Here is a 23949-nt window from a genome sequence, read left to right on the forward strand (position 1 = left end):
ATGAGGGTATGCAGACCCGCGAGCAGCTGCGGCCCCTCATGATGAGTTCAGATTTTTTGTGGCCCTCACCCCCATCAAAGTTGCCCATCCCTGGCCAAATTGCTGTGACCGATTTCTGTAATTGCATTAGATCTGCTAATCATAGCAACCTATCCAATCTCTGACCAGGGCTGTGCTGCACTGTCCTTATCTCAACTGATGTACTTACAGTAGGCTACAGAGGGTTACACATTTAATCATAGCCTACAAATCTGCTTTGTAGTTTTTAGGGGAGATATATTACCGGTACACTACTAATCCCAAGATCCTCAGTGGAGGGCGTGATTTCCGGGGTCTGTGTTGCTAGGGGAAAGGGAAGGTGGTGCTGGGGACCTGTTGGAAATGACGGGAGAAGAAATCGGATTTCAATATAAAGACCGAAATAGTAAGCCTGGAAGATCGCAAAGAAACTTCACCAGATCTGCGTGCTAAGGGTGTGTGCTAGTTCAAATGTATAGTCATGCATTCAAACAATGCAACGTTGCGGTGTGTGAATGAATCGCTGTACAGTTTGCTAGCTAGCTCAGTTGTGTTGGTGCACTTATCCCCACCTGTCCGGCTAGCAAGCCAGCTGGCTAACTAACTAACTAGGTAATGAATGCTAGTTACCTAGTTTATCGAAAAATCGATTATAGTGTCCTCCAAATAATCAGAGCTAGTTAGCAAGTCTAAACTGTTATGGATGTAGCTATGGCTGCTTGTGCTGTTGTAGCAAGCACATTTGCTAACAGTTGGCTGACTGGCTAGACTCATAAATTAGCCAGCTAACGTTAATTAGCATGCTAGCTTGCTAATTGATCTAGTTTTGAGGACAGCACCCATGCTGTCACTGACTGTAAGTAGCTTGCGTTTCAAAAACACCAGGTGGCTTTCAGATTAATGTGAACTTTGATGTTCATTTGAGTATACTGTGGATTAACAATTTAAAACAATAACAAAGATAGCTAGGGCTACTGTTATTTTACTGCTGCTCTTTAATTTACTTATCTATTTTTTACTCAACACTTGTTTTTCTTAACTGCATTGTTGGTTAAGGGCTTGTAAGTAAGCATTTCACTGTAAAGTCTACACCTGTTGTATTCGGCGCATGTGACAAATCAAATTTGATTTGAGTTTATTTGAAATGCTATTCAATGCGTGTGATTTATAATCCAACACATTCTTGGTATCACGCCCAATTTGATAGCCAATTCATAGTCAGTGCTAGTACAATAAAGTTTACAATTAACTTTGCCAATAACACACAAGGTACGCAAAGTAGTAGCAATTTGTCTTCTCCCCTTTATAAAAATGATTGACAAGACCTGTACAGTCGTGGTCAAAAGTTTTGTTAATGACAAGTATTGGTCTTCTCAAAGTTCGCTGCTTCAGTGTTATGGGATATTTTTGTCAGATGTTACTATGGTATACTGAAGTATAATTACAAGCATTCCATAAGTGTCAAAGGCTTTTATTGACAATTACATTAAGTGTATGCAAAGAGTCAATATTTGCAGTGTTGACCCTTCTTTTTCAAGACCTCTGCAAAGGCATGCTGTCAATTAACTTCTGGGCCACATGCTGACTGATGGCAGCCCATTCTTGCACAATCAATGCTTGAAGTTTGTCAGAATTTGTGGGTCTTTGTTTGTCCACCCACCTCTTGAGGATTGACCACAAGTTCTCAATGGGATTAAGGTCTGGGGAGTTTCCTGGCCATGGACCCAAAATGTCGATGTTTTGTTCCCCAAGCCACTTAGTTATCACTTTTGCCTTATGGCAAGGTGCTCCATCATGCTGGAAAAGGCATTGGTCGTCACCAAACTGTTCTTGGATGGTTGGGAGAAGTTGCTGTCGGAAGATGTGTTGGTACCATTCTTTATTCATGGCTGTGTTCTTAGGCAAAATTGTGAGTGAGCCCACTCCCTTGGCTGAGAAGCAACCCCACACATGAATGGTCTCAGGATGCTTTACTGTTGGCATGACACAGGACTGATGGTAGCGCTCACCTTGTCTTCTCCGGACAAGGTGTTTTCAGTATGCCCCAAACAATCGGAAAGGGGATTCATCAGAGAAAATGACTTTACCCCAGTCCACAGCAGTCCAATCCCTGTACCTTTTGCAGAATATCAGTCTGTCCCTGATGTTTTTCCTGGAGAAAAGTGGCTTCTTTGCTGCCCTTCTTGACTTCTTGATCCTCCAAACGTCTTCGACTCACTGTGCGTGCAGATGCACTCACACCTGCCTGCTGCCATTCCTGAGCAAGCTCTGCACTGGTGGTGCCCCGATCCCGCAGCTGAATCAACTTTAGGAGACGGTCCTGGCACTTGCTGGACTTTCTTGGCCGCTCTGACGCCTTCTTCACAACAATTGAACCTCTCTCCTTGAAGTCCTTGATGATCTGATAAATGGTTGATTTAGGTGCAATCTTACTAGCAGCAATATCCTTCCCTGTGAAGCCCTTTTTGTGCAAAGCAATGATGACGGCACATGTTTCCTTGCAGGTAACCATGGTTAACAGAGGAAGAACAATGATTTCAAGCACCACCCTCCTTTTAAAGCTTCCAGTCTGTTATTCTAACTTAATCAGCATGACAGAGTGATCTCCAGCCTTGTCCTCGTCAACACTCTCACCTGTGTTAACGAGAGAATCACTGACATGATGTCAGCTGGTCCTTTTGTGGCAGGGCTGAAATGCAGTGGAAATGTTTTTTTGGGATTAAGTTCATTTTCATGGCAAAAAGGGACATTGCAATTCATCTGATCACTCTTCACTTTGTGAAAATGTGTATTTGTGTCATTCTCAAAACTTTTGACCACGACTGTATACCCAACCATAGGGTGTGAATCCCCATGGAGACCCTGATGAGTGCGGTGGCTCCCCGGTCCCCGGCCCCGGTGAAGAACGCCTCGGCGGTGGACTTCCGGTCGGGGGTCATGCTGGAGCAGCTGTCGGCCCAGGTGTCTGAGCTGGTCACCCTGGAGCAGGGGGACTTCGGGGACCAACTGGCCCTGGAGGTCCACACGGCCAAAGACTTTATCTTCAACATGCTGGGTAAGGCTCATAGTAACAGAGAATGTGTTGTGACACACCCAGGTTAACATTATGAAAACATTAGATGGTAAAATATTGCTCATACCGGTTTATTAATGTGATACAGGTATGGTAAACATTTATGACTCACATTTCTTTGATGTATTGTGTGTTTGGTGAACACTTGTAAGTTATGACTGTAGTGTATAGCAGTGGAGGCTGCAGAGGAGAGGACAGCTCATAATAATGGCCGGAATGGAGTGAATGGAATGGTATCAAACGCATTATGTTTTGATACCATTCACTCCATTCCAGCCATTGCACTCCATTTCAGCCATTATTATGAGCCGTCCTCCCCTCAGCAGCCTCCACTGGTGTATAGCCTTGAAGGACAGATAGAAGAAAGATGTTGGCTGTGTTTATTTTGTGTGTCATAGTCCTGATATACGGTACTTTTCAGCCAGGTGAAGTGAGATTCTTTGTCCAATAGGTGGCACTCTTCCCTCTCCGCTCCTCAAGCTCTGCCACTGCCCGCTCCTAAGCTCTTTCCTTTTCTCTCCTCTCTCCCTGCCTGTCCCAATGCAACTGGAACCAAGCCTCTTTGGCCTGTATCCCTCCCTGTGTTTTCTATCTCTCGACCCGCACGTCCCTCACTTCGCTCTCTCTCTTCCTTTCCTTCTTTCCTCTCTCTCTGTCTCTCTCTCACTCGTGGCCTGTTTGTGGATCATGTGCAGCTTGAGAGGGAAGCACAATGCAAACAGTCTAACTGGCTCTAAGTCCTCTCTCCCCGTTCATCCCCCTGTAACAATAGCTGTGAATAGGAGCCACTATTGGCATGGGGGTATTGTTTGCCCAAAAATATCATAGCAGCCGCTTCTGCTAATCCAGTCAGATATTGGATTAGCTGACAGCCAACCCTCCTCCTGTATCTCTCTGTATCTTCTGCTAATCCAGTCAGATATTGGATTAGCTGACAGCCAACCCTCCTCCTGTATCTCTCTGTATCTTCTGCTAATCCAGTCAGATATTGGATTAGCTGACAGCCAACCCTCCTCCTGTATCTCTCTGCTTCTCCTACTTTGGTTCTGTGCTAGCTAGTCTAGCATCCTCTTTTCCCGCTTTCTCGCTCTCGCGCTCTCTCTCTCGCACTCTCTCTCTATTTCTGTCTCTCTTCTTTCTCGCTCTCTTTCTTGGTCTCTCTCTCTTCCCCCTCTCCCTCCCATTCTCTCCCCTCTCTCTCACTCACAAACACTTAACCCTTTACCCCAATTTAGTGACTCCCCTGCCCTCACTGTGTACCCACCTCTTTTCCTACCACTTCTCCACTTTCTTTCTGAACTCATGTGTCCTCACACCACCTCATTCTCGCTTTGTTTCCTGGCTCCTTTATTTTTTTATCCCTCCCACTCGCTGTCTCCATTGACAGTCAGACTGACAGCTGAAAGCTTCTCTGAAACACTTTTCGCAGTGGGATTTTTCCTACAGTATATCTCCCTGTATAGCAGCCAAAAGATAGGATCTATTTCTCCCATCACCCGACCCCCCTCTTTTACACTCTCTCTTTGTCTCTCTCTCCCTCTATCTGCTGTTTCATTTCCAACTCTCTGCGAGAGAACAGAGTTAATGTGAGTGTAGGATTTATGATTGTGTAAATGCACTGTGTTCATTAGCTAGTACCACTGATATTTTTTTTTTAAGGACCTTGAAGAGGAGGGAGCCCAGGCAGTTAAAAGGGAATATCTGCCCAGCTACTAGGAATGTTAAAATGGGCCCTTTATATGGAACACTTGGAGTGTGTGTGTGTCATGTCTGTGTGTGTATTAGTGTTGTCACGATACCAGATTTCTGACATTGATACCAGGTTTAGGATCATAATACTCGATACCAAAACAATACCCCCATTCCGAAACAATACCATGGCAAAAAAAGACGCGTATTAACTAAAGCCACAGAATAACCACTGGGCTTTATAGATTGTTTACAGTGAACAATGTTGATAACTGGTAGAATAAATAGAATATCTTCTTTTCTATATTCAATTTCTTCCAAAAAGTAAAACACCATATTAAATAACAGAAGAAAACCTTAAATTTCCCTTATGAAAAACCATATCTGTTTTAAAAAGTAATTTGATACTTATCAGGGTTAATTTGCTCAACTATGGCCATAATATTGGGTCAATAACATTCGTTAGACCTGCAATACATTTTCCATTACAGCTAAATAATTGAATGTATTAAATGAATAGTTTAGTTCCAAAACGACATAAAAATCAATTTGACACTCATTTCTGAAACTTTTACATTGCAATAGTCTAGACGCCATAGAAATACAATGCAATTTACACAGCATACTACGAGTCCCAGAGTGCATTTCACTTCCCAGGGTGCAATGCTCCGCCCAAGGCTGCTGGCTGGCTACTGGCTACTGCTAGTAAGCCTAGAGAAACTCGGTAAGTAGTCAAAATATATTGCTGTCAAGTAATGAGTGCATTTCACATTACTTCTGGGTTGTGTAATCACGTTATAATGCTCAAATGAATGTCATGCTGAATATATGTTCATGTCATTGTGACTCAAATAATAAAAATGTAGTAGAATAACAACGTTACAATGCAAATGTTGTATAAAATAGTTTGTTGTATGTCATTTTGCTTGGAACTAAACCTTCCATTGCACTGCTTTGTAACAGCCAGTTTTGTCAACAAGCTTCAGGCAAAGAGGTATGATGATTTCGTTTGAAGAACCATGCTGTCGACATTTTCTCTCGCTTGCGTGCTTCTCAAAAGTGTTTTGCGCTGTGTCAGCTGCATGCGCAAGCGCAGCCTGGCTAGCTACTGCCGAACCGTTTTTCATGTTCTAGTATTGAAAAAGTACAGAGGTTTTGGTATACCGTGCAACACTAGTGTGTGTGTGCATATAATGTGTTTGACTTCCTTTCTAGTTGGGTCTTTTTTTTAAAGGTTTCTCTAGCCTAGTTTAAGCAGCAGGTGGCTCCCCACTGGCCATTCAGAGCTGACAGAGATATTGCACCACACAGGGAAGCAGCTGCACAGATACAAGGAAGGAAGGAAGGAAAGGAAGGAAAAACAACTTTATTTACCCAGTAGCTCCTCAGTAAACCGTTTTAGGCTAGCCTATAGCATGCCTTTGAAAACAAATGCCTCTAGTATTCCCACAGGACTATATGGGTTGGTGGGAATGCTGAAATGTAGAATAATGACTAACATACAGTGCATTCGGAAAGTATTCAGACCCCTTCCCTTTTTCCACATTTTGTTACGTTACAGCCTTATTCTGAAATTGATTAAATATATTATCAATCTACACACAATACCCCATAATGACAAAGCAAAAACCGGTTATTATATATTTTTGCACATTTATAAAAAAACAAATCTTATTTACATAAGTATTCAGACCCTTTGCTATGAGACTCGAAATTGAGCTCAGGTGCATCCTGTTTTCATTGATCATCCTTTATGTTTCTACAACTTGGAGTCCACCTGTGATAAATTCAATTGATTGGACATGGTTTGGAAAGGCACACATCTGCCCACAGTTGACAGTGCATGTCAGAGCAAAAACTAAACCATGAGTTCGAGGGAATTGTCCATACAGTGAGGGAAAAAAGTATTTGATCCCCTGCTGATTTTGTACGTTTGCCCACTGACAAAAACATGATCAGTCTATAATTTGTATGGTAGGTTTATTTGAACAGTGGGAGACAGAATAACAACAAAAGAATCCAGAAAAACACATGTCAAAAATGTTATAAATTGGTTTGCATTTTAATGAGGGAATAAGTATTTTACCCCTCTGCAAAACATGACTTAGTACTTGGTGGCAAAACCCTTGTTGGCAATCACAGAGGTCAGACGTTTCTTGTAGTTGGCCACCAGGTTTGCACACATCTCAGGAGGGATTTTGTCCCACTCCTCTTTGCAGATCTTCTCCAAGTCATTAAGGTTTCGAGCCTGACATTTGGCAACTCAAACCTTCATCTCCCGCCACAGATTTTCTATGGGATTAAGGTCTGGAGACTGGCTAGGCCACTCCAGGACCTTAATGTGCTTCTTCTTGAGCCACTCCTTTGTTGCCTTGGCCGTGTGTTTTGGGTCATTGTCATGCTGGAATACCCATCCACGACCCATTTTCAATGCCCTGGCTGAGGGAAGGAGGTTCTCACCCAAGATTTGACGGTACATGGCTCCGTCCATAGTCCCTTTGATGCGGTGAAATTGTCCTGTCCCCTTAGCAGAAAAACACCCCCAAAGCATAATGTTTCCACCTCCATGTTTGACGGTGGAGATGGTGTTCTTGGGGTCATAGGCAGCATTCCTCCTCCTCCAAACACGGCGAGTTGAGTTGATGCCAAAGAGCTCGATTTTGGTCTCATCTGACCACAACACTTTCACCCAGTTCTCCTCTGAATCATTCAGATGTTCATTGGCAAACTTCAGACGGGCCTGTATATGTGCTTTCTTGAGCAGGGGGACCTTGCGGGCGCTGCAGGATTTCAGTCCTTCACGGCGTAGTGTGTTACCAATTGTTTTCTTGGTGACAATGGTCCCAGCTGCCTTGAGATCATTGACAAGATCCTCCCGTGTAGTTCTGGGATGATTCCTCACCGTTCTCATGATCATTGCAACTCCACGAGGTGAGATCTTGCATGGAGCCCCAGGCCGAGGGAGATTGACAGTTCTTTTGTGTTTCTTCCATTTGCAAATAATCGCACCAACTGTTGTCACCTTCTCACCAAGCTGTTTGACAATGGTCTTGTAGCCCATTCCAGCCTTGTGTAGGTCTACAATCTTGTCCCTGACATCCTTAGAGAGCTCTTTGGTCTTTGCCATGGTGGAGAGTTTGGAATCTGATTGATTGATTGCTTCTGTGGACAGGTGTCTTTTATACAGGTAAGAAACTGATTAGGAGCACTCCCTTTAAGAGTGTGCTCCTAATCTCAGCTCGTTACCTGTATAAAAGACACCTGGGAGCCAGAAATCTTTCTGATTGAGAAGGGGTCAAATACTTATTTCCCTCATTAAAATACAAATCATTGTTCAAATAAACCTACCATAAAGTTTATAGACTGATCATTGCTTTGTCAGTGGGCAAACGTACAAAATCAGCAGGGGATCAAATACTTTTTTCCCTCACTGTAGAGCTCAGACTGGATTGTGTCGAGGCACAGATCTGGGGAAGGGTATCAAAACATTTCTGCAGAATTGAAGGTCCCCAAGAACACAGTGGCCTCCATTCTTAAATGGAAGAAGTTTGGAACCACAAAGCCAGAGGCTGGAAAAGACCTGAAAATAGCTGTGCAGCAACGTCCAACCTGACAGAGCTTGAGAGGATCTGCAGAGAAGAATGTGAGAAACTCCCCAAATACAGGTGTGCCAAGCATGTAGCGTCATACCCACGAAGACATGAGGCTGTAATCGGTACAAAAGGAGCTTCAACAAAGTACTGATTAAAGGATCTCAATACTTATGTAAATGTGATATTTCCGTTTTTAAAATATTTTTAAAATAATTTCTAAAAACCGGTTTTTGCTTTGTCATTATGGGGTATTGTGTGTAGATTGATGAGGGGGAAAAGCTATTTAATCAATTTTAGAATAAGGCCGTAACGTAACAAAGTGGAAAAATTCAAGGGGTCTGAACACTTTCCGAATGCACTGTACCAAGTGATTGTTCTTATTTACAGTAAGGAGTGAGATATCTTCTTGTAAGGTTAAAGTCTGTCAGATAAAATGCTACAAGTCTTTGCTGAACCAGTAAACAACAACTTGATTCTAGTGCTTTCTGCTCTGTTTACGCCGTGAGTAATCCTTCATGTTTCATTTTTCACTTCCATTCAAAGACAGAAAAATAGACTGATATAAGTCTGTTATCGCCATGGGTTCTCTCTCCATCTGCAGCCTCACGTCTTAGGCTAGTTTTTGCAGACACACCCTTTTTCAAATGTGCCTTTGAACACCAGACTACTGGTGAACCCCTTCCCCACAGATCTCATTAGAAAAGTATTTGTTTTATACCGCTTTATAGTAGTTTTAATTCAAACACAAAGACGTCTAGAGAGGAGAGCGGGGAGAAAAAGGAGGGGAGCTTCATTTCAGATTCGGCCGACTCACCGAGGCACAAAAACAAAAGAATGAGGCGCAAGTCAGGCATTGTCTCGAACAAGTCCAGGCGCGCAAAGTCAAGAGTTCGCCTAGAGTTGAGAGACGGAAAGACGAAGCAAAACAACCCAAACAAGCTGTTGTTTTGTCTCTTCCCGCTGTGCTTGTTTATTGTTGTCTGTGTGTTGGCTTGCCCCTCCAACAGTGGGGTCACCCCCTGCATGCAACAACCAATCAGAGAAAAGCGTATTCGGAAGGGGACTCTTGGACAGATGGGGCCACATGTTGGGGGTTCCGAAGGCATGAAGATATCTCAATGGAAACCTCACCGACACTGTCCTATAGGGTCAGAATCCCGCCACTTACTAGACTATTATCTTATTCAAAAGTGACAGATTTGCAAAACATTTCGGTTTTCAAGGTCATGGCCTATTTTAAGGTCATATTGAATATATATACAGTACCAGTCAAAAGTTTGGACACACCTACTCATTCAAGGGTTTTTCTTTATTTTTACTATTTTTTATATTTTAGTCATTTAGCAGACACTCTTATCCAGAGCGACTTACAGTTAGTGAGTGCATACATTTTCATACTGGCCCCCCGTGGGAATTGAACCCACAACCCTGGCGTTGCAAACGCCATGCTCTACCAACTGAGCTTGCGCGTGCAAGAACTGCCTGGAGAGGAGGGTCAGGTTAAAGGTGTTTATCCTCTCACTAGAGAACGCAGCTTGAGGTCCCAACACACTGAAGGCCCCCATAATCTCCAGGTGTTGGAACCTCCGGTCTAGGCTGTCCTGGAGGCCGACAATTCTACATTATAGAATAATAGTGAAGACATCAAAACTATGAAATAACACATATGGAATCATGTAGTAACCAAAAAAGTGTTAAACAAATCAAAATATTTTTTATATTTGAGATTCTTCAAATAGCCACTGTTTGCCTTGACAGCTTTGCATACTCTTGGCATTCTCTCAACCAGCTTCACCTGAAATGCTTTTCCAACAGTCTTGAAGGACTTCCCACATATGCTGAGCACTTGTTGGATGCTTTTCCTTCACTCTGTGGTCCGACTCATCCCAAACCATCTCAATTGGGTTGAGGTTGGGGGATTGTGGATGCCAGGTCATCTGATGCAGCACTCCATCACTCTCCTTCTTGGTAAAATAGACCTTACACAGCCTGGAGGTGTGTTGGGTCATTGTCCTGTTGAAAAACAAATGATAGTCCCACTAAGCCCAAACCAGATGGTATGGTGTATCGCTGCAGAATGCTGTGGTAGCCATGCTGGTTAAGTGTACCTTGAATTCTAAATAAATCACAGACAGTGTCACCACCAAAGCACCCCCACACCAGAACACCACCTCCTCCATGGTTTACGGTGGGAAAAAAACACATGCGGAGATCATCCGTTCACCCACACCGCGTCTCACAAAGACACGGCGGTTGGAACCAAAAAATCTCAAATTTGGACTCCAGACCAAATGACAAATTTCCACCGGTCTAATGTCCGTTGCTCGTGTTTCTTGGCCCAAGCAGGTCTCTTCGTATTATTGGTGTCCTTTAGTAGTGGTTTCTTTGCTGCAATTCAACCATGAAGGCCTGATTCACACAGTCTCCTCTGAACAGTTGATGTTGAGATGTGTCTGTTACTTGAACGCTGTGAAGCATTTATTTGGGCTGCAATTTCTGAGGCTGGTAACTCTAATGAACTTATCCTCTGCAGCAGAGGTAACTCTGGGTCTTCCATTCCTGTGGCGGTCCTCATGAGAGACAGTTTCATCATAGCGCTTAATGGTTTTTGCGACTGCACTTGAAGAAACTTTCAAAGTTTTTAAAATGTTCTGTATTGACTGACCATCATGTCTTAAAATTAATGATGGACTCCTTATTTGAGCTGTTTTTGCCATAATATGGACTTGGTCTTTTACCAAATAGGGCTATCTTCTGTATACCCCCCTACTTTGTCACAAAACAACTGACTGGCTCAAACGCATTTAGGAGGAAATAAATTCCACAAATTAACTTTTTAAGAAGGCACACCTATTATTTGAAATGCATTCCAGGTGACTACCTCATGAGGCTGGTTGAGAGAATGCCAAGAGTGTGCAAAGCTGTCATCAAGGCAAAGGGTGGCTATTTGAAGAATCTCAAATATAACATATATTTTGATTTGTTTAACACTTTTTTTGGTTACTACATGATTCCATATGTGTTATTTCATAGTTTTGATGTCTTAACTATTAATCTACAATGTAAAAAATTAAGAAAAACCCTTGAATGAGTAGGTGTGTCCAAACTTTTGACTGGTAGTGTATATAGTGAGGGGAAAAAGTATTTGATCCCCTGTTGATTTTGTACGTTTGCCCACCGACAAAGACATGATCAGTCTATAATTTTAATGGTAGGTTTATTTGAACAGTGAGAGATAGAATAACAACAAAAAAATCCAGAAAGACGCATGTAAAAATTTTTATACATTGATTTGCATTTTAATGAGGGAAATAAGTATTTCACCCCTCTGCAAAACATGACTTAGTACTTGGTGGCAAAACCCTTGTTGGCAATCACAGAGGTCAGACATTTCTTGTAGTTGGCCACCAGGTTTGCACACATCTCAGGAGGGATTTTGTCCCACTCCTCTTTGCAGATCTTCTCCAAGTCATTAAGGTTTCGAGGCTGACGTTTGGCAACTCAAACCTTCATCTCCCTCCACAGATTTTCTATGGAATTAAGGTCTGGAGACTGGCTAGGCCACTCCAGGACCTTAATGTGCTTCTTCTTGAGCCACTCCTTTGTTGCCTTGGCCGTGTGTTTTGGGTCATTGTCATGCTGGAATACCCATCCACGACCAATTTTCAATGCCCTGGCTGAGGGAAGGAGGTTCTCACCCAAGAGTTGACGGTACATGGCGCCGTCCATCGTCCCTTTGATGCGGTGAAGTTGTCCTGTCCCCTTAGCAGAAAAACACCCCCAAAGCATAATGTTTCCACCTCCATGTTTGACGGTGAGGATGGTGTTCTTGGGGTCATAGGCAGCATTCCTCCTCCTCCAAACACGGCGAGTTGAGTTGATGCCAAAGAGCTCGATTTTGGTCTCATCTGACCACAACACTTTCACCCAGTTCTCCTCTGAATCATTCAGATGTTCATTGGCAAACTTCAGACGGCCCTGTATATGTGCTTTCTTGAGCAGGAGGACCTTGCGGGCGCTGCAGGATTTCAATCCTTCACGGTGTAGTGTGTTACCAATTATTTTCTTGGTGACTATGGTCCCAGCTGCCTTGAGATCATTGACAAGATCCTCCCGTGTAGTTCTGGGCTGATTCCTCACCGTTCTTATGATCATTGCAACTCCACGAGGTGAGATCTTGCATGGAGCCCCAGGCCGAAGGAGATTGACAGTTCTTTTGTGTTTCTTCCATTTGCGAATAATCGCACCAACTGTTGTCACCTTCTCACCAAGCTGCTTGGCGATGGTCTTGTAGCCCATTCCAGCCTTGTGTAGGTCTACAATTTTGTCCCTGACATCCTTGGAGAGCTCTTTGGTCTTGGCCATGGTGAAGAGTTTGGAATCTGATTGATTGCTTCTGTGGACAGGTGTCTTTTATACAGGTAACAAGCTGAGATTAGGAGCACTCCCTTTAAGAGTGTGCTCCTAATCTCAGCTCGTTATCTGTTTTAAAAGACACCTGGGAGCCAGAAATCTTTCTGATTGAGAGGGGGTCAAATACTTATTACCCTCATTAAAAAAATTATAGACTGATAATTTCTTTGTCAGTGTGCAAATGTACATAATCAGCAGAGGATCAAATACTTTTTTCCCTCACTGTATATATTTTTTGTACCTCACTTAGCCTTCACTTAGATCGAGCTAGATTAATTACAAGTTTCTATTTGCGTATATTTTTGTCAGTAATGTCAACACAGCGACTTAATCTGAATATAAATTGACCGTTGTTTGATTGTGAGGCTGTAGCAGCTAAGTCGTTCCGCCTGTGTTCAGTTAATGATCGGTTGTGTAATGGTTGTTGACTGCTTTCAACGCTCCCATTTGTGCTTTATTTTATAGGACTTGTGTCCTCAGCGTGTCACACACACACAATTTTTGACTACGGTCCACTTTAGCTCTGGCAGCGGCGCTCTCTCCTCCTCTCTCTCATATATATTTATAGTGCCTTCGGAAAGTATTCAGACCCCTTGACTTTTTCCACATTTAGTTACGTTTCAGCCTTATTCTAAAATGGATTAAATAAATAAAAATCCTCAGCAATCTACACACAATACCCCATATTGACAAAGCAAAAATAGGTTTTTAGACATTTTTGCAAATGTATTAAAAATAAAAAACTGAAATACCTTATTTACATAAGTATTCAGACCCTTTGCTATTATACTCGAAATTGAGCTCAGGTGCATCCTGTTTTCATTGATCATCCTTGAGATGTTTCTACAACTTGATTGGAGTCCACCTGTGGTAAATTCAATTGATTGGACATGATTTGGAAAGGCACACACCTGTCTATATAAGGTCCACAGTTGATTGTACATGTCAGAGCAAAATCCAGAAGAGAACCTTCCAGAAGGACAACCATCTCTGCAGCATTCCACCAATCAGGCTTTCATGGTAGAGTGGCCAGACGGAAGCCACTCAGTAAAAGGCACATGACAGGCTGCTTGGAGTTTGCCAAAAGGCACCTAAAGGACTCTCAGACCATGAGAAACAAGATTATCTGATCTGATGAAACCAAGATTGAACTCTTTGGCCTGAATGCCAAGTGTCACATCTGAAGGAAACCTGGCACCATCCCTACGGTGAAGCATGGTGGTGGCAGCATCATGCTCTGCAGATGTTTTTCAGCGGCAGGGACTGGGAGACTAATCAAGATCGTTCCAAAGATGAGCGGAGCGAAGTACAGAGAGCTCCTTGATGAAAACCTGCTCCAGAGCGCTCAGGACTTCCGACTGGGGCGAAGGTCTGAATTTGGATGAGGGAAATCGCGTTAGGAGCTTTTAGGCTCCAGGCTGCAGTCTCACAGCCACCACAGTCTGACGGATGTCCTAGTGTCTGCAGTCGGCAGTCACACCACCAGGGGGCACCACCCTCAACCCTCCCCTGGACCCCCTCCCCCACCCCACAGCTTCATATCCCTCTCTGAGAGCCTCCCTGAGGGGATGGGTATATGGGTGTACTTCAGGTCAAAGGTGACAGCCTGGAAGGCATCAATGGGTCTTAGCCCTGTGTGCGTACTTGCACACGTGTGTGTGGTGTGAGTGTGTGCGCGCGTTGAAGAGGCATGGGATCATGTGTTGAGAGTGACCCTTTAAGCCTGTCCGGCTCTAATCTTGCTTGACTGGAGCACAGAAGTCCTGCCATAGTTGAGAACACTGTAAAGGGATTTGATTGGGTTCAGTATTTTTCATAAACTCTTTGGCAAAGAGGAGAGTTTTGGTTTGGGCTGGGTGGGGAGTTTGTTTGCCAGAAGCTAGATCGATAGAATGTTATTACTATTTGAAAGCTATTAGTTTACACTCCCTTTTCACCCATTTCCTTTCTGTTTCTCTCACACACTCTTTCTCACAATCAGTTTTCTTTCCTCTCCCCCTATTTCTCATTCCCTCAGACTTTCCCTTCCTCCGATTCCCCTCCTCTTCCCTTCTGTCTGAGTGATTGCAGTTTTCCCAGTCATTTAGGCTGTATTCAGTAAAGACTCCCCCTAGGAGGATAAAGCCAGGGTTGGTTGAGGACGACCAGCTAGCATGGAGAATAACATAAAACCATGCACTGCACTCACTGAGGGAGCTGTGTAGACCTCATATATTTTTATGTCAATTTCGCTACAACTGTATTTTATGAATACTTCCTGTATGTATGCATTGCCTTCAGAAGAAACAGAACGGCTCAAGTATTGTATTTGTTTTTAGAACGTCATATTACACTCATCCTCTGTGTGTGTGTGTGTTTTTCTCTAGGACTAGTACAGAAGGTGGACCAGCGTCTTCCAGTGGCCAATGAGTACCTGCTCCTGTCTGGGGGTGCCAGGGAGGGGGTCCTGGACCTCAACCCAGAGGAGCTGGGGGACTACGCCAAGGGGGCTGACTTCGACCTGGACTTCACCCTCCTGGTGCCCGCGCTCAAACTCCACGACCGCAACCAGGTTGGTGCAATAGGGATGGGATGTGAAACGTATTACTTAACGTGTCTATGTTATTGATGAGAAGTTGTGTGTTTTGTAGTGATGTGTTGTATCTTATGGGATGTTTTTACTGTATACTTTCTGATATGGTGTTTGATGCCAAACAAATCACTAGTATTGCCTCAGAAAAAAAGTATAGCCTATTAAAGTATAATCTCATGTCAACCAGCCCGTCACCCTAGACATGCGGCAGTCGGCTCCCTGCCACTCCTGGCTGTCCCTGCGTCTCTGCGACCCCAACACTCTGGCCAGGTGGAGCATCTGCTGCCAGGAGGAGAATGGATTACCCCCCGATGATGAGGAGGAGGAGGAGGAGGAGGAGGAAAGGGGAATGGGTCACCAAGCCTCTGGTGCCGTTCCCCCCTCTCTCCATGTAATGCGTTTTCTAACTTCTCTTATTCTTTTTTTATTGCTTTTAGTTTTATAAAAGATTATAAAATGTGTATTGCTTTTACATTTATTTTATTGTGTTGTTTTACTGTAAAGTGTGTTGAAATGATTTTAAAGGGATAGTTCAGGATTTTGGCAATGAAGGGATTTTATGTACTTCCAGCGTCAGATGAACCATTTTTATGTCTCTGCGTCTAGTAAGAACAAAATGCACTTTAACTAAAGTTGGGTCATGATTTTATTCCAGTCCCCCCACCAGTCTCTGGATGGGTGCTACTTCTCTCCGGCGCTGGTGGCTGACTGGTTCTGGGGGGTGGTGGGTGAGGCGGTGGACGAGCTGAGACGTTCCCCCCAGAGAGGCATCCCCATCCCGGAGAGGCTGGAGCGCAACGGGCCCCTGACCACCCTCATTCTCCAGGTAGGGATGAGTTAGGCTATGTCCCAAATGGCACCCTATTCCCTATATAGTGCTAATAGTAGTGTCTATAGAGGGAATAGGAGGCCATTGTTGGTGTCCGTATCAATTCCAGAATTCGATTCATTGGCACTAGCAACCATCTCAACTGGTCGATTCCGGAAAAACTTGTGTTGAACAAATGTATTTATTTGGCCTTTGTTTAACCAGATAAGTCATTCAGAACATCTCTTTTAAATAATTTGATATTTTACAATAACTCGTCCCTACCTCCAGGCGGGGTCCAGCCGGGTGCTCTATGACCTGCTGCCTGTGGTGTCCTTCCGGGGCTGGCCTGCCGTGGCCCAGAGCTGGCTGACGGCCAACCACTTCTGGGACGGGAAGATCACGGAGGAGGAGGCCATCTCTGGGTTCTACCTGTTGCCCTGCCCAGCCCCGCTGGGGGGGAGGCCCGACCGGGAGTGGAGGCTGGCCTTCTCACGCAGCGAGGTGGGTACCCAGTAAGCTAGTTAAGATAGCTCTGCTTTTGAGTAGTTAGCGAGTTCAATAGATTGGGCCTGCTTCCTTTGTTGGCCATAATGGTTAGCTAGCTAAATGTGTTAAATTGAGACTCAGCGATATGACGTTGCCACAAGCAGCAGGATGAACCGCAAATATTGCAGATGAGCGTTACGCAAGACGATGCACTCACACAGAGTATCTGCCCATGTGCACGGGTAGGCTTCATGCTGCTCCAATGTGATAGCTGCAGGACCAAAAAAGCAGAGAAGGTTAGCCTTCTACTTCATACTTTTAGTTGTTGCGGAAGTCTGCCCGATACTGCTTGGCAATTCCACAGTAACAAAATTACAGTTTGCTGTTTGTGCCGTCATTCTGTTACCAAACTTTGCATCTGCACTGTTCTTCAAGTAAATGTGTTTTTGTCAAATGTTCAGTGGAAATTGTTAAAAGTTGTCCATGTGCATAGAGGTGTATGGTTTGTTTAACTTTGCAATCATTCTGTTTCTGTGGAATTGCCCTGCTATTTATTTTGTGTATTGCCAAATCTACCTTGTAAATGTTAGCTGAAGCTAAAGTACATTACATTACCAAAAGTACGTGGACATCTCATTCTAAAATCATGGGCATTAATATGGAGTTGGTCCCCTCTTTGCTGCTATGACAGTCTCCACTCTTCTGGGAAGGCTTTCCGCTAGATGTTGGAATATTGCTGCGGGGACTTGCTTCCATTCAGCCACGAGCATTAGTGAGGTCGGGCACTGATTAGGCCTGGCTAGCAGTCGGGGTTCCAATTCATCTCAAAGGTGTTCGATGGGGTTGAGGTCAGGGCTCTGTGCAGGCAAGTCAAGTTCTTTCACACCGATCTCGACAAATCATTTCTGTATGGATCTCGCTTTGTGCATGGGGGCATTGTCAACAGCCAGGTCGCAGTTGTAAATGAGAACTTGTTCTCAACTGGCCTACCTGGTTAAATAAAGGTGAAATAAAATAAATACATTGTCATGCTGAAACAGGAAAGGGCCTTCCCCAAACTGTAGCACAGAATCATCTAGAATGTCATTGTATGCTGTAGTGTTAAGATTTCCCTTCAGTGGAACTAAGGGGCCTAGCCCGGACCATGAAAAACAGCCCCAGACCATTATTCCTCCTCCACTAAACTTTACAGTTGGCACTATGCATTCGGGCAGGTAGCGTTCTCCTGACATCCCCCAAACCCAGATTTGTCTGTCGGACTGACAGATGGTGAAGCGTGATTCATCACTACAGAGAATTAGTTTCCACTGCTCCAGTCCAATGGCGGCGAGCTTTACAGTACTCCAGCCGACGCTTGACATTTCGAAAGGTGATCTTAGGTTGCTCGGCCATGGAAACCCATTTCATAAAGCTCCCGACGAACAGTTATTGTGCTGACGTTGCTTCCAGAGGGAGTTTTGAACTGAGTGAGTGTTGCAACCAAGGACAGGCGATTTCTACATGCTTCAGCACTCTGCGGTCCCGTTCTGTGAGCTTGTGTGGCCTTACCACTTCACGGCTGAGCTGTTGTTGCTCCTAGACGTTTCCACTTCACAATAACAGCACTTACAGTTGACCGGGGCAGCTCTAGCGGGGCAGAAATTTGACAAACTGACTTGTTGAAAAGGTGGCATCCTATGACGCTGCCACGTTGGAAGTCACTGAGCTCTTCAGTACAGGCCATTCTACTGCCAATGTTTGTCTATGGAGATTGCATGGCTGTCTGTTTGATTTTATACACCTGTCAGCAACGGGTGTGACTGAAATAGCCGAATTCATTAATTTGAAGGGGTGTCCACATACTTTTGTATATATATATAGTGGAAGGACAGGTTCACTGTTCACTTAAAGTTGAAGCATTTTGAACTTTAAATATGAAAGTAGTAGGGTTCATAACTGTCTTCTAAATACAGTTGAAAATGACTCAACTGTAACATTTTAGCTTCAGTATAATTTCCATCAGGGCTGTCTCTGGTGCATGCATCTTGATGCTGTATGTCTTGCTGGTGACATCCAATTTCCCCTTGTTGGTTTATTCAATTCAATCTGAAATACTGGCTGCCATATCATTGTCTATCTCCAGGTTCAGCTGAAGAAGTGCATCCCGTTTCCCATGGCCCAGGCCTTCCAGGCAGCCAAGGCTGTCCTCTCCCGCCTCCTGGCTCGCCCCCGCACTGGCCTCAGCCCCTACCACCTCCGCACCCTCCTCTTCTGGGCCTGTGACCGCTTGCCCCCCTCCTACCTGTCCTCGCCCGACTCCGACACCCCCGCCCGCCTCCTCCTGGGCCTCCTGGATGACCTGGCCCACTGCATCTTGGGTAAGAACTGTCCCAACTACTTCTTGCCCCAGTGCAACATGCTGGAGCACCTGTCGGACAGCCAAGCCCTGCTGGTGGCCCGGAAGCTGGCCCACGTCCGATCAGACCCCACCGAGCACCTCCGGGCGGCCCTGGACCAGGCACGGCAGGCAGGCCAGCTCAAGAGGGAGGCAGCGGGCGCCACCAATGGGCATGGAGGGTCACCTGGCCACGGTTACCCGGCCAGCGGCATCATCTCGCCCTCGGACGACAAGCTGGCCGCCAGGCTGCAGCAACTGGTGACAGAAAACCCTGGGAAGTCGATTTCTGTGTTTCTCAACCCTGATGATGTCACGAGGCCCCACTTCCGCATCGATGACAAATTCTACTGACCTGAGGGCCTAGTGTAGTGTTGTGGTAGCGACATACAAACACACACTCACACACACAAGTAAAATAGCGGGCCAAAAGTTGGCAAGTCAACCAGGATGGCTCAAGAGGCGAAACACTGCCGAGCCTTGCTGCTCCCTATACTGCCCCCTGTTGGAGGCTAACGATAACGACGCTAACTCTAACGAGTGTTAACAACTCTGCTGTAACTATAAGACACTACCAAAAAATCTATACTGCACACTCCCAAGAAGAGGAGGCTAGCCCTAGAGAAACCAACACTCTTCTATCGATTTAGTAGAGTGTGATGTCATAAAGAGACCTCACGACAGAAAAAGGCTTGTGAAGTTACCACGGAGACCGACCACTGCTCTTTATCAAGCTTGCCCTAATGAGATGTTTTTTTAGCTGGTGCTACAAAGAAAAGAAAGAATCGCTTTAGAAAGAAGCTGCTGCTTACATAGAGAATGAAACAGTGTACCCTAAGGGTTTATGCTCTTCTCCTCTCTCTACACTACTGAGAAAATACTGTATCCCCCCCCCCACCCCTTTTCTGCCCAATCAGAGTGGGTGATAACTGAATAAGAAATGGAGAATCAAGGTACTATGATGTAACTGAATGTAATTTGGTGTGGGGAGATGTCTTTGAACAAAGAGTATTTTCTTTCTTCCCTCTTTCTATACTTCTTTTTATCCCTCTTTATCTCTCGACCCTCTGCCCCTCTATTTCTTTAACTCCCTATCTCGCTCTTTCGCTCTCTCTCAGGTATTTTTAATGTTTGTTTTCTCTGTGACGCCAGACTCCCTCTGGTAGGGTTATGGTCTCCCCCATATCTATCTGAATGGTATAACCCAGGGCTGTCCTTCCATTTCAACACTCATTATGTGACGGAAGGCACCAAAGAGCCACGCTGGAGGGGTGTTCCGAAGAGACTTTGCTTCTCCAATCTACCACCTCATAAGAAAGGTATCTGTACTCCCTGACCCAGAGTCAGTCTGTACTGTTAACGCTCATATTCTCCACCTTTACAATCCTGACCAACATGCAGGTCAGAGATCACCTCATCAATTTGCCTTTTATCCCCTGAAAGCTTGAAGCAGTTTATCATCAAATAAGGGTCATATCATAGGAGCTCTCAACTTAATTCAGTTCCTTTTTATTAAAGTCCCTTTTGAAAGTCTTTGAAATGATCTTAACAGTGAGATGTGGTCATTAAACGCTGTATGATATAGACAGACTACCTGTAAGGAGACAGGTTGGTGAGGAGGAGAGGAGAGGTGTGAGGCAGGGTTAGCTGCTGACACAGTTGGCACACTGCTTGATTGTATTCTAATCTCTACGTTACGACATTACAGCATTACAAAACAGCCATGGCATGGCTGGCTACATCATGTAATCTCCCTGAGGCTTGTGTAAGGGCTATTTGCTTTGTTCCACTTTTTTGATTCAGTCTAGTGTGTGTGTGTGTGTGTGTGTGTGTGTGTGTGTTAAGATGGGGAGGTTTGTGGTTGAAACAAAAGAAAAAGCTTTTGTATTGTGTTGTCTCAGATTTTAATTGTAAGAGACTTGACTGGTTTTTGTGCTGGTCCCTCTTCTGCTTGGTTGGCCTGTTTTAATAAGGTGTGCGTTTTGATTATTGGATGACTGATCAAGGTCTTTAAATGTGCTGATGTAATGAGAGGGAGAGATCCAGAGAGATGGAACGGGAACAAATGCGCAGCAGGACTCAATCACCCAAATGTGCTAGCTACCCATTCTACACCCCCATCTCTTTCTGTGTGTGGGGGTCTTGGGGGCCCTATCTTGTCTACCCAGATGTGTGCTGTTAGCGGGGGGGTGGATAGAGGGATGGATGGGGAGACGGGCCAGCCGCCGGCCCTTTGTAGAGATGAGCGCTAAAGGATGGGGCTCCTGGGAACTGGGACAGCTGCTTGTCTCTCTCCCTTTCTCTTTTTTTCTCTCTCTATCCGCCCTCCGTACTGCTCCCATCTCTCTATATACTGTATTTATGTCTCTCTCTCTCCTGCTTGTTGAATAGTATTAATGAAATATCATGGTGAACATGAACGTTCGTTCGCACAATACACTAGAGGTCAAAGGAAACTGTTATTTGGATTCTATAGAATTCTATGTTCTAGAATCGCGGTACTACTTTAATGGTGCTGCGTGTATTGGTACTACTTGTATACATCAGTATTGCTATTCAAACAGCTTCAGTTAGTGGAGCGATTTAGGAACTACTAGTAAATTGTGCGGGCACTTCTGTTCTGTATAGCCTTGGTAGAGGTGACTATGAATCAGGACACCTTGACAAACCAAAGCATGTAGTGATGGTTATGATACAGAAGAATGTAGACCCAGACGATAGTTAAGTGTGGGTATGTAAACTCCCAAGTATCAGATGTGTGTGATCCTAGCACTTTCAAGGTGGGGGCCTTCGACACACCACAGCCCAATGTTGTGGTGATGTTGTAAGAATGTTTGTGAACGTTGCAAGAAAATGTATCAACGTTGTCAGGACGTTTTTGAGGTGTCCTTTTTCTCTTTCCTGAATGTTCCCCTACGTTTTAAACACACCATAGTCCAACGTTGTGGTAAAGTTGTTTGAACGTTGACAGACTTCCTGAATGCTCCCATAAAGTTTTAAATCCAGTGCTGTTTGAAATATGCACTGTCAGGAGTATCTCTCATGATGTACCTTAATCTGCCTAGTTAGTGGGCATAGAAATAGTATGATGTTTGAATCAATATTTAGCCTCTATCTGTGAAAAATTGAAACACACTTTGATCTTGGTGTAAATTATCAATAAAAAAAGTGAATGGCAGCAGTTTTTATGCAATTCTGTACCCAAACTCACTTCTAATGGACTGTCTGCTGCAGAAAGAGCTGTTGTTCCCTTTTTATCTTCAATAATTATCATGTTTATTGTGAAGTTTAAAAGTATATGGAGAAATCAGTTAATTCTGCCCAGGGTTTATATATCTATAGAATAAGAAATGTGTGTTCAATGATATGACATTATCAAACATTCAGACAGCCTTCTCCCATTGCTTTCTTGTTTGAAATCTGATATCATAGAAACTTCGGAGGCAATGTGTTGTCACTGTACTGCTGAAACTACTAAACGTTATATTATTTTGTCCTTAAACTACTGATAATTGTTTTTGATTGAAAATAAATAAATCATGTAACACATTTTACCTCTTGAATCAATCAATCAATTAAAATATAGTTGAAATCAAAGATATCCCAACAAATGCCGACTGAATTAACATTTAAAAGTGCTGCAGTATCCTTAATGACCACCCCATATCTGGAAATATTTGCAATTTAAAACTTTCTACTTCGTCTTCCTCCATATAGTGCAAATGAAGTAGATTTTCTCATCATGTGACTGTTATGCGGTATTATTTTATTTGGGATGTTTTGAATGATGATCTTGAATGGTACTGCTGTAGCATGAAATAGATCTCGACAACTCAATCATAACATTTTGACTGTATAACTTCCTTGTAGAATAAGGTTAGCCTGGTCTATTTGTGCTGTAAAGCCAACTCCTAAGGTGAGTCATGGGTAACTGTAACTCAACATGGCTACCGGATCAAGGGTGTGTCAACATAAACGGGCATATCAACACAATTAGCTTTATGGAAAGCGAACTGCTAATTGGGCAGATTTGTTGCCACTCAAGACAGTTTTGCATGGCTGCAACTCTGAGCATGTAGCTAACCCTAACCCTTTTCCTAACCTTAACCTCATTCTTCTAACCTGATACGTTAATTCTCATAACCTGCTACGTAGACAAAGCATCAGTAACACCACACAGGAACTGACCAATGAAAATGCGTTAAACAGAAAACACAGCTCAATCAAAACCGTCTAACCAATCAAAGAGCGCTGATGTTACTTACACCCATCACTGATGATCCACCCACTTATTTTGCCACGTCCACTTTCAGACACATTTCGCGTATGCAGTTACCCATACTTGCCTTAGGTTGGCATGAACAGATCTGGGACCAAGCTAGAAGAATGTTAACAAGGTTCTGTTGGCACAGTTCGTTCAAGCAACATCAGGGTTTGTCATTTTGATCTGTTGTGCTGGGGGAAAAAATGCGCATAAATTGAAAGCACTCACCTACCACCTTTTTTGTTGTTTTATGACTGAGTAATGCATTCAAAACGCCTTGGATTTGAAAATAAATTAAAGTGAACTCTTTTGCGATCCAAGGTTTTTCCAGGATGCAGTGAGTTACTGTATAATATATATTGTGTTAATTTGAAGTAACTTTGGATAAAATATTCTGCTACAGTACCATATTAGGACATTATGTAAAAGTCCTTTCAGTTTGGAATGGAGCTCCCTTCCTTTTTGTCTGGGTTGCATTACAGTGCAGTTCCAACAGAGGGTGCTCGGAGACAGCACTTCTGTCTACATATAGCACCATGGACTGTCTGTCAAGCTCTGCTCCTCTCAGATAGTCACACTTGGATAAGAACATCAGGAGAGTTTACAGAGGAGAGAAAAAGGGTGTGTCTCTGTGGCCCCTATACACACACACGCAC

At 44.0% G+C, this 23949-nt stretch overlaps 1 protein-coding gene across 2 annotated transcripts; it reads left to right on the top strand.

Moving 5' to 3' along the window:
* The first annotated feature begins 349 nt into the window (after positions 1-349).
* tmem102 (transmembrane protein 102) lies at positions 350-22578 on the top strand. Of its 2 annotated transcripts, none has more exons than XM_041884093.2 (7): positions 350-473; positions 2859-3073; positions 15153-15337; positions 15546-15749; positions 16014-16184; positions 16458-16670; positions 18778-22578. In XM_041884093.2, exons 2-7 carry the CDS (start codon positions 2872-2874, stop codon positions 19381-19383), a joined length of 1581 nt encoding a protein of 526 aa, XP_041740027.1. In that variant the 5' UTR covers positions 350-473; positions 2859-2871; the 3' UTR covers positions 19384-22578. The 2 variants fall into 2 exon arrangements, with proteins under 2 accessions (XP_041740027.1, XP_041740028.1); XM_041884094.2 differs by having other exon boundaries at positions 354-424.
* Positions 22579-23949: the final 1371 nt, after the last annotated feature.

The sequence above is a fragment of the Coregonus clupeaformis genome, chromosome 16 (assembly GCF_020615455.1).
Source record: "Coregonus clupeaformis isolate EN_2021a chromosome 16, ASM2061545v1, whole genome shotgun sequence".
NCBI lineage: Eukaryota > Metazoa > Chordata > Actinopteri > Salmoniformes > Salmonidae > Coregonus > Coregonus clupeaformis.

Coding starts and splice junctions, on each gene's coding strand:
- tmem102 (XM_041884093.2), top strand. CDS start 2,872: ATGGAGACCCTGATGAGTGCGGTGGCTCCCCGGTCCCCGGCCCCGGTG. Junction 3,074..15,152: donor CTTTATCTTCAACATGCTGG/GTAAGGCTCATA, acceptor GTTTTTCTCTAG/GACTAGTACAGAAGGTGGAC. Junction 16,185..16,457: donor TGACCACCCTCATTCTCCAG/GTAGGGATGAGT, acceptor CCCTACCTCCAG/GCGGGGTCCAGCCGGGTGCT.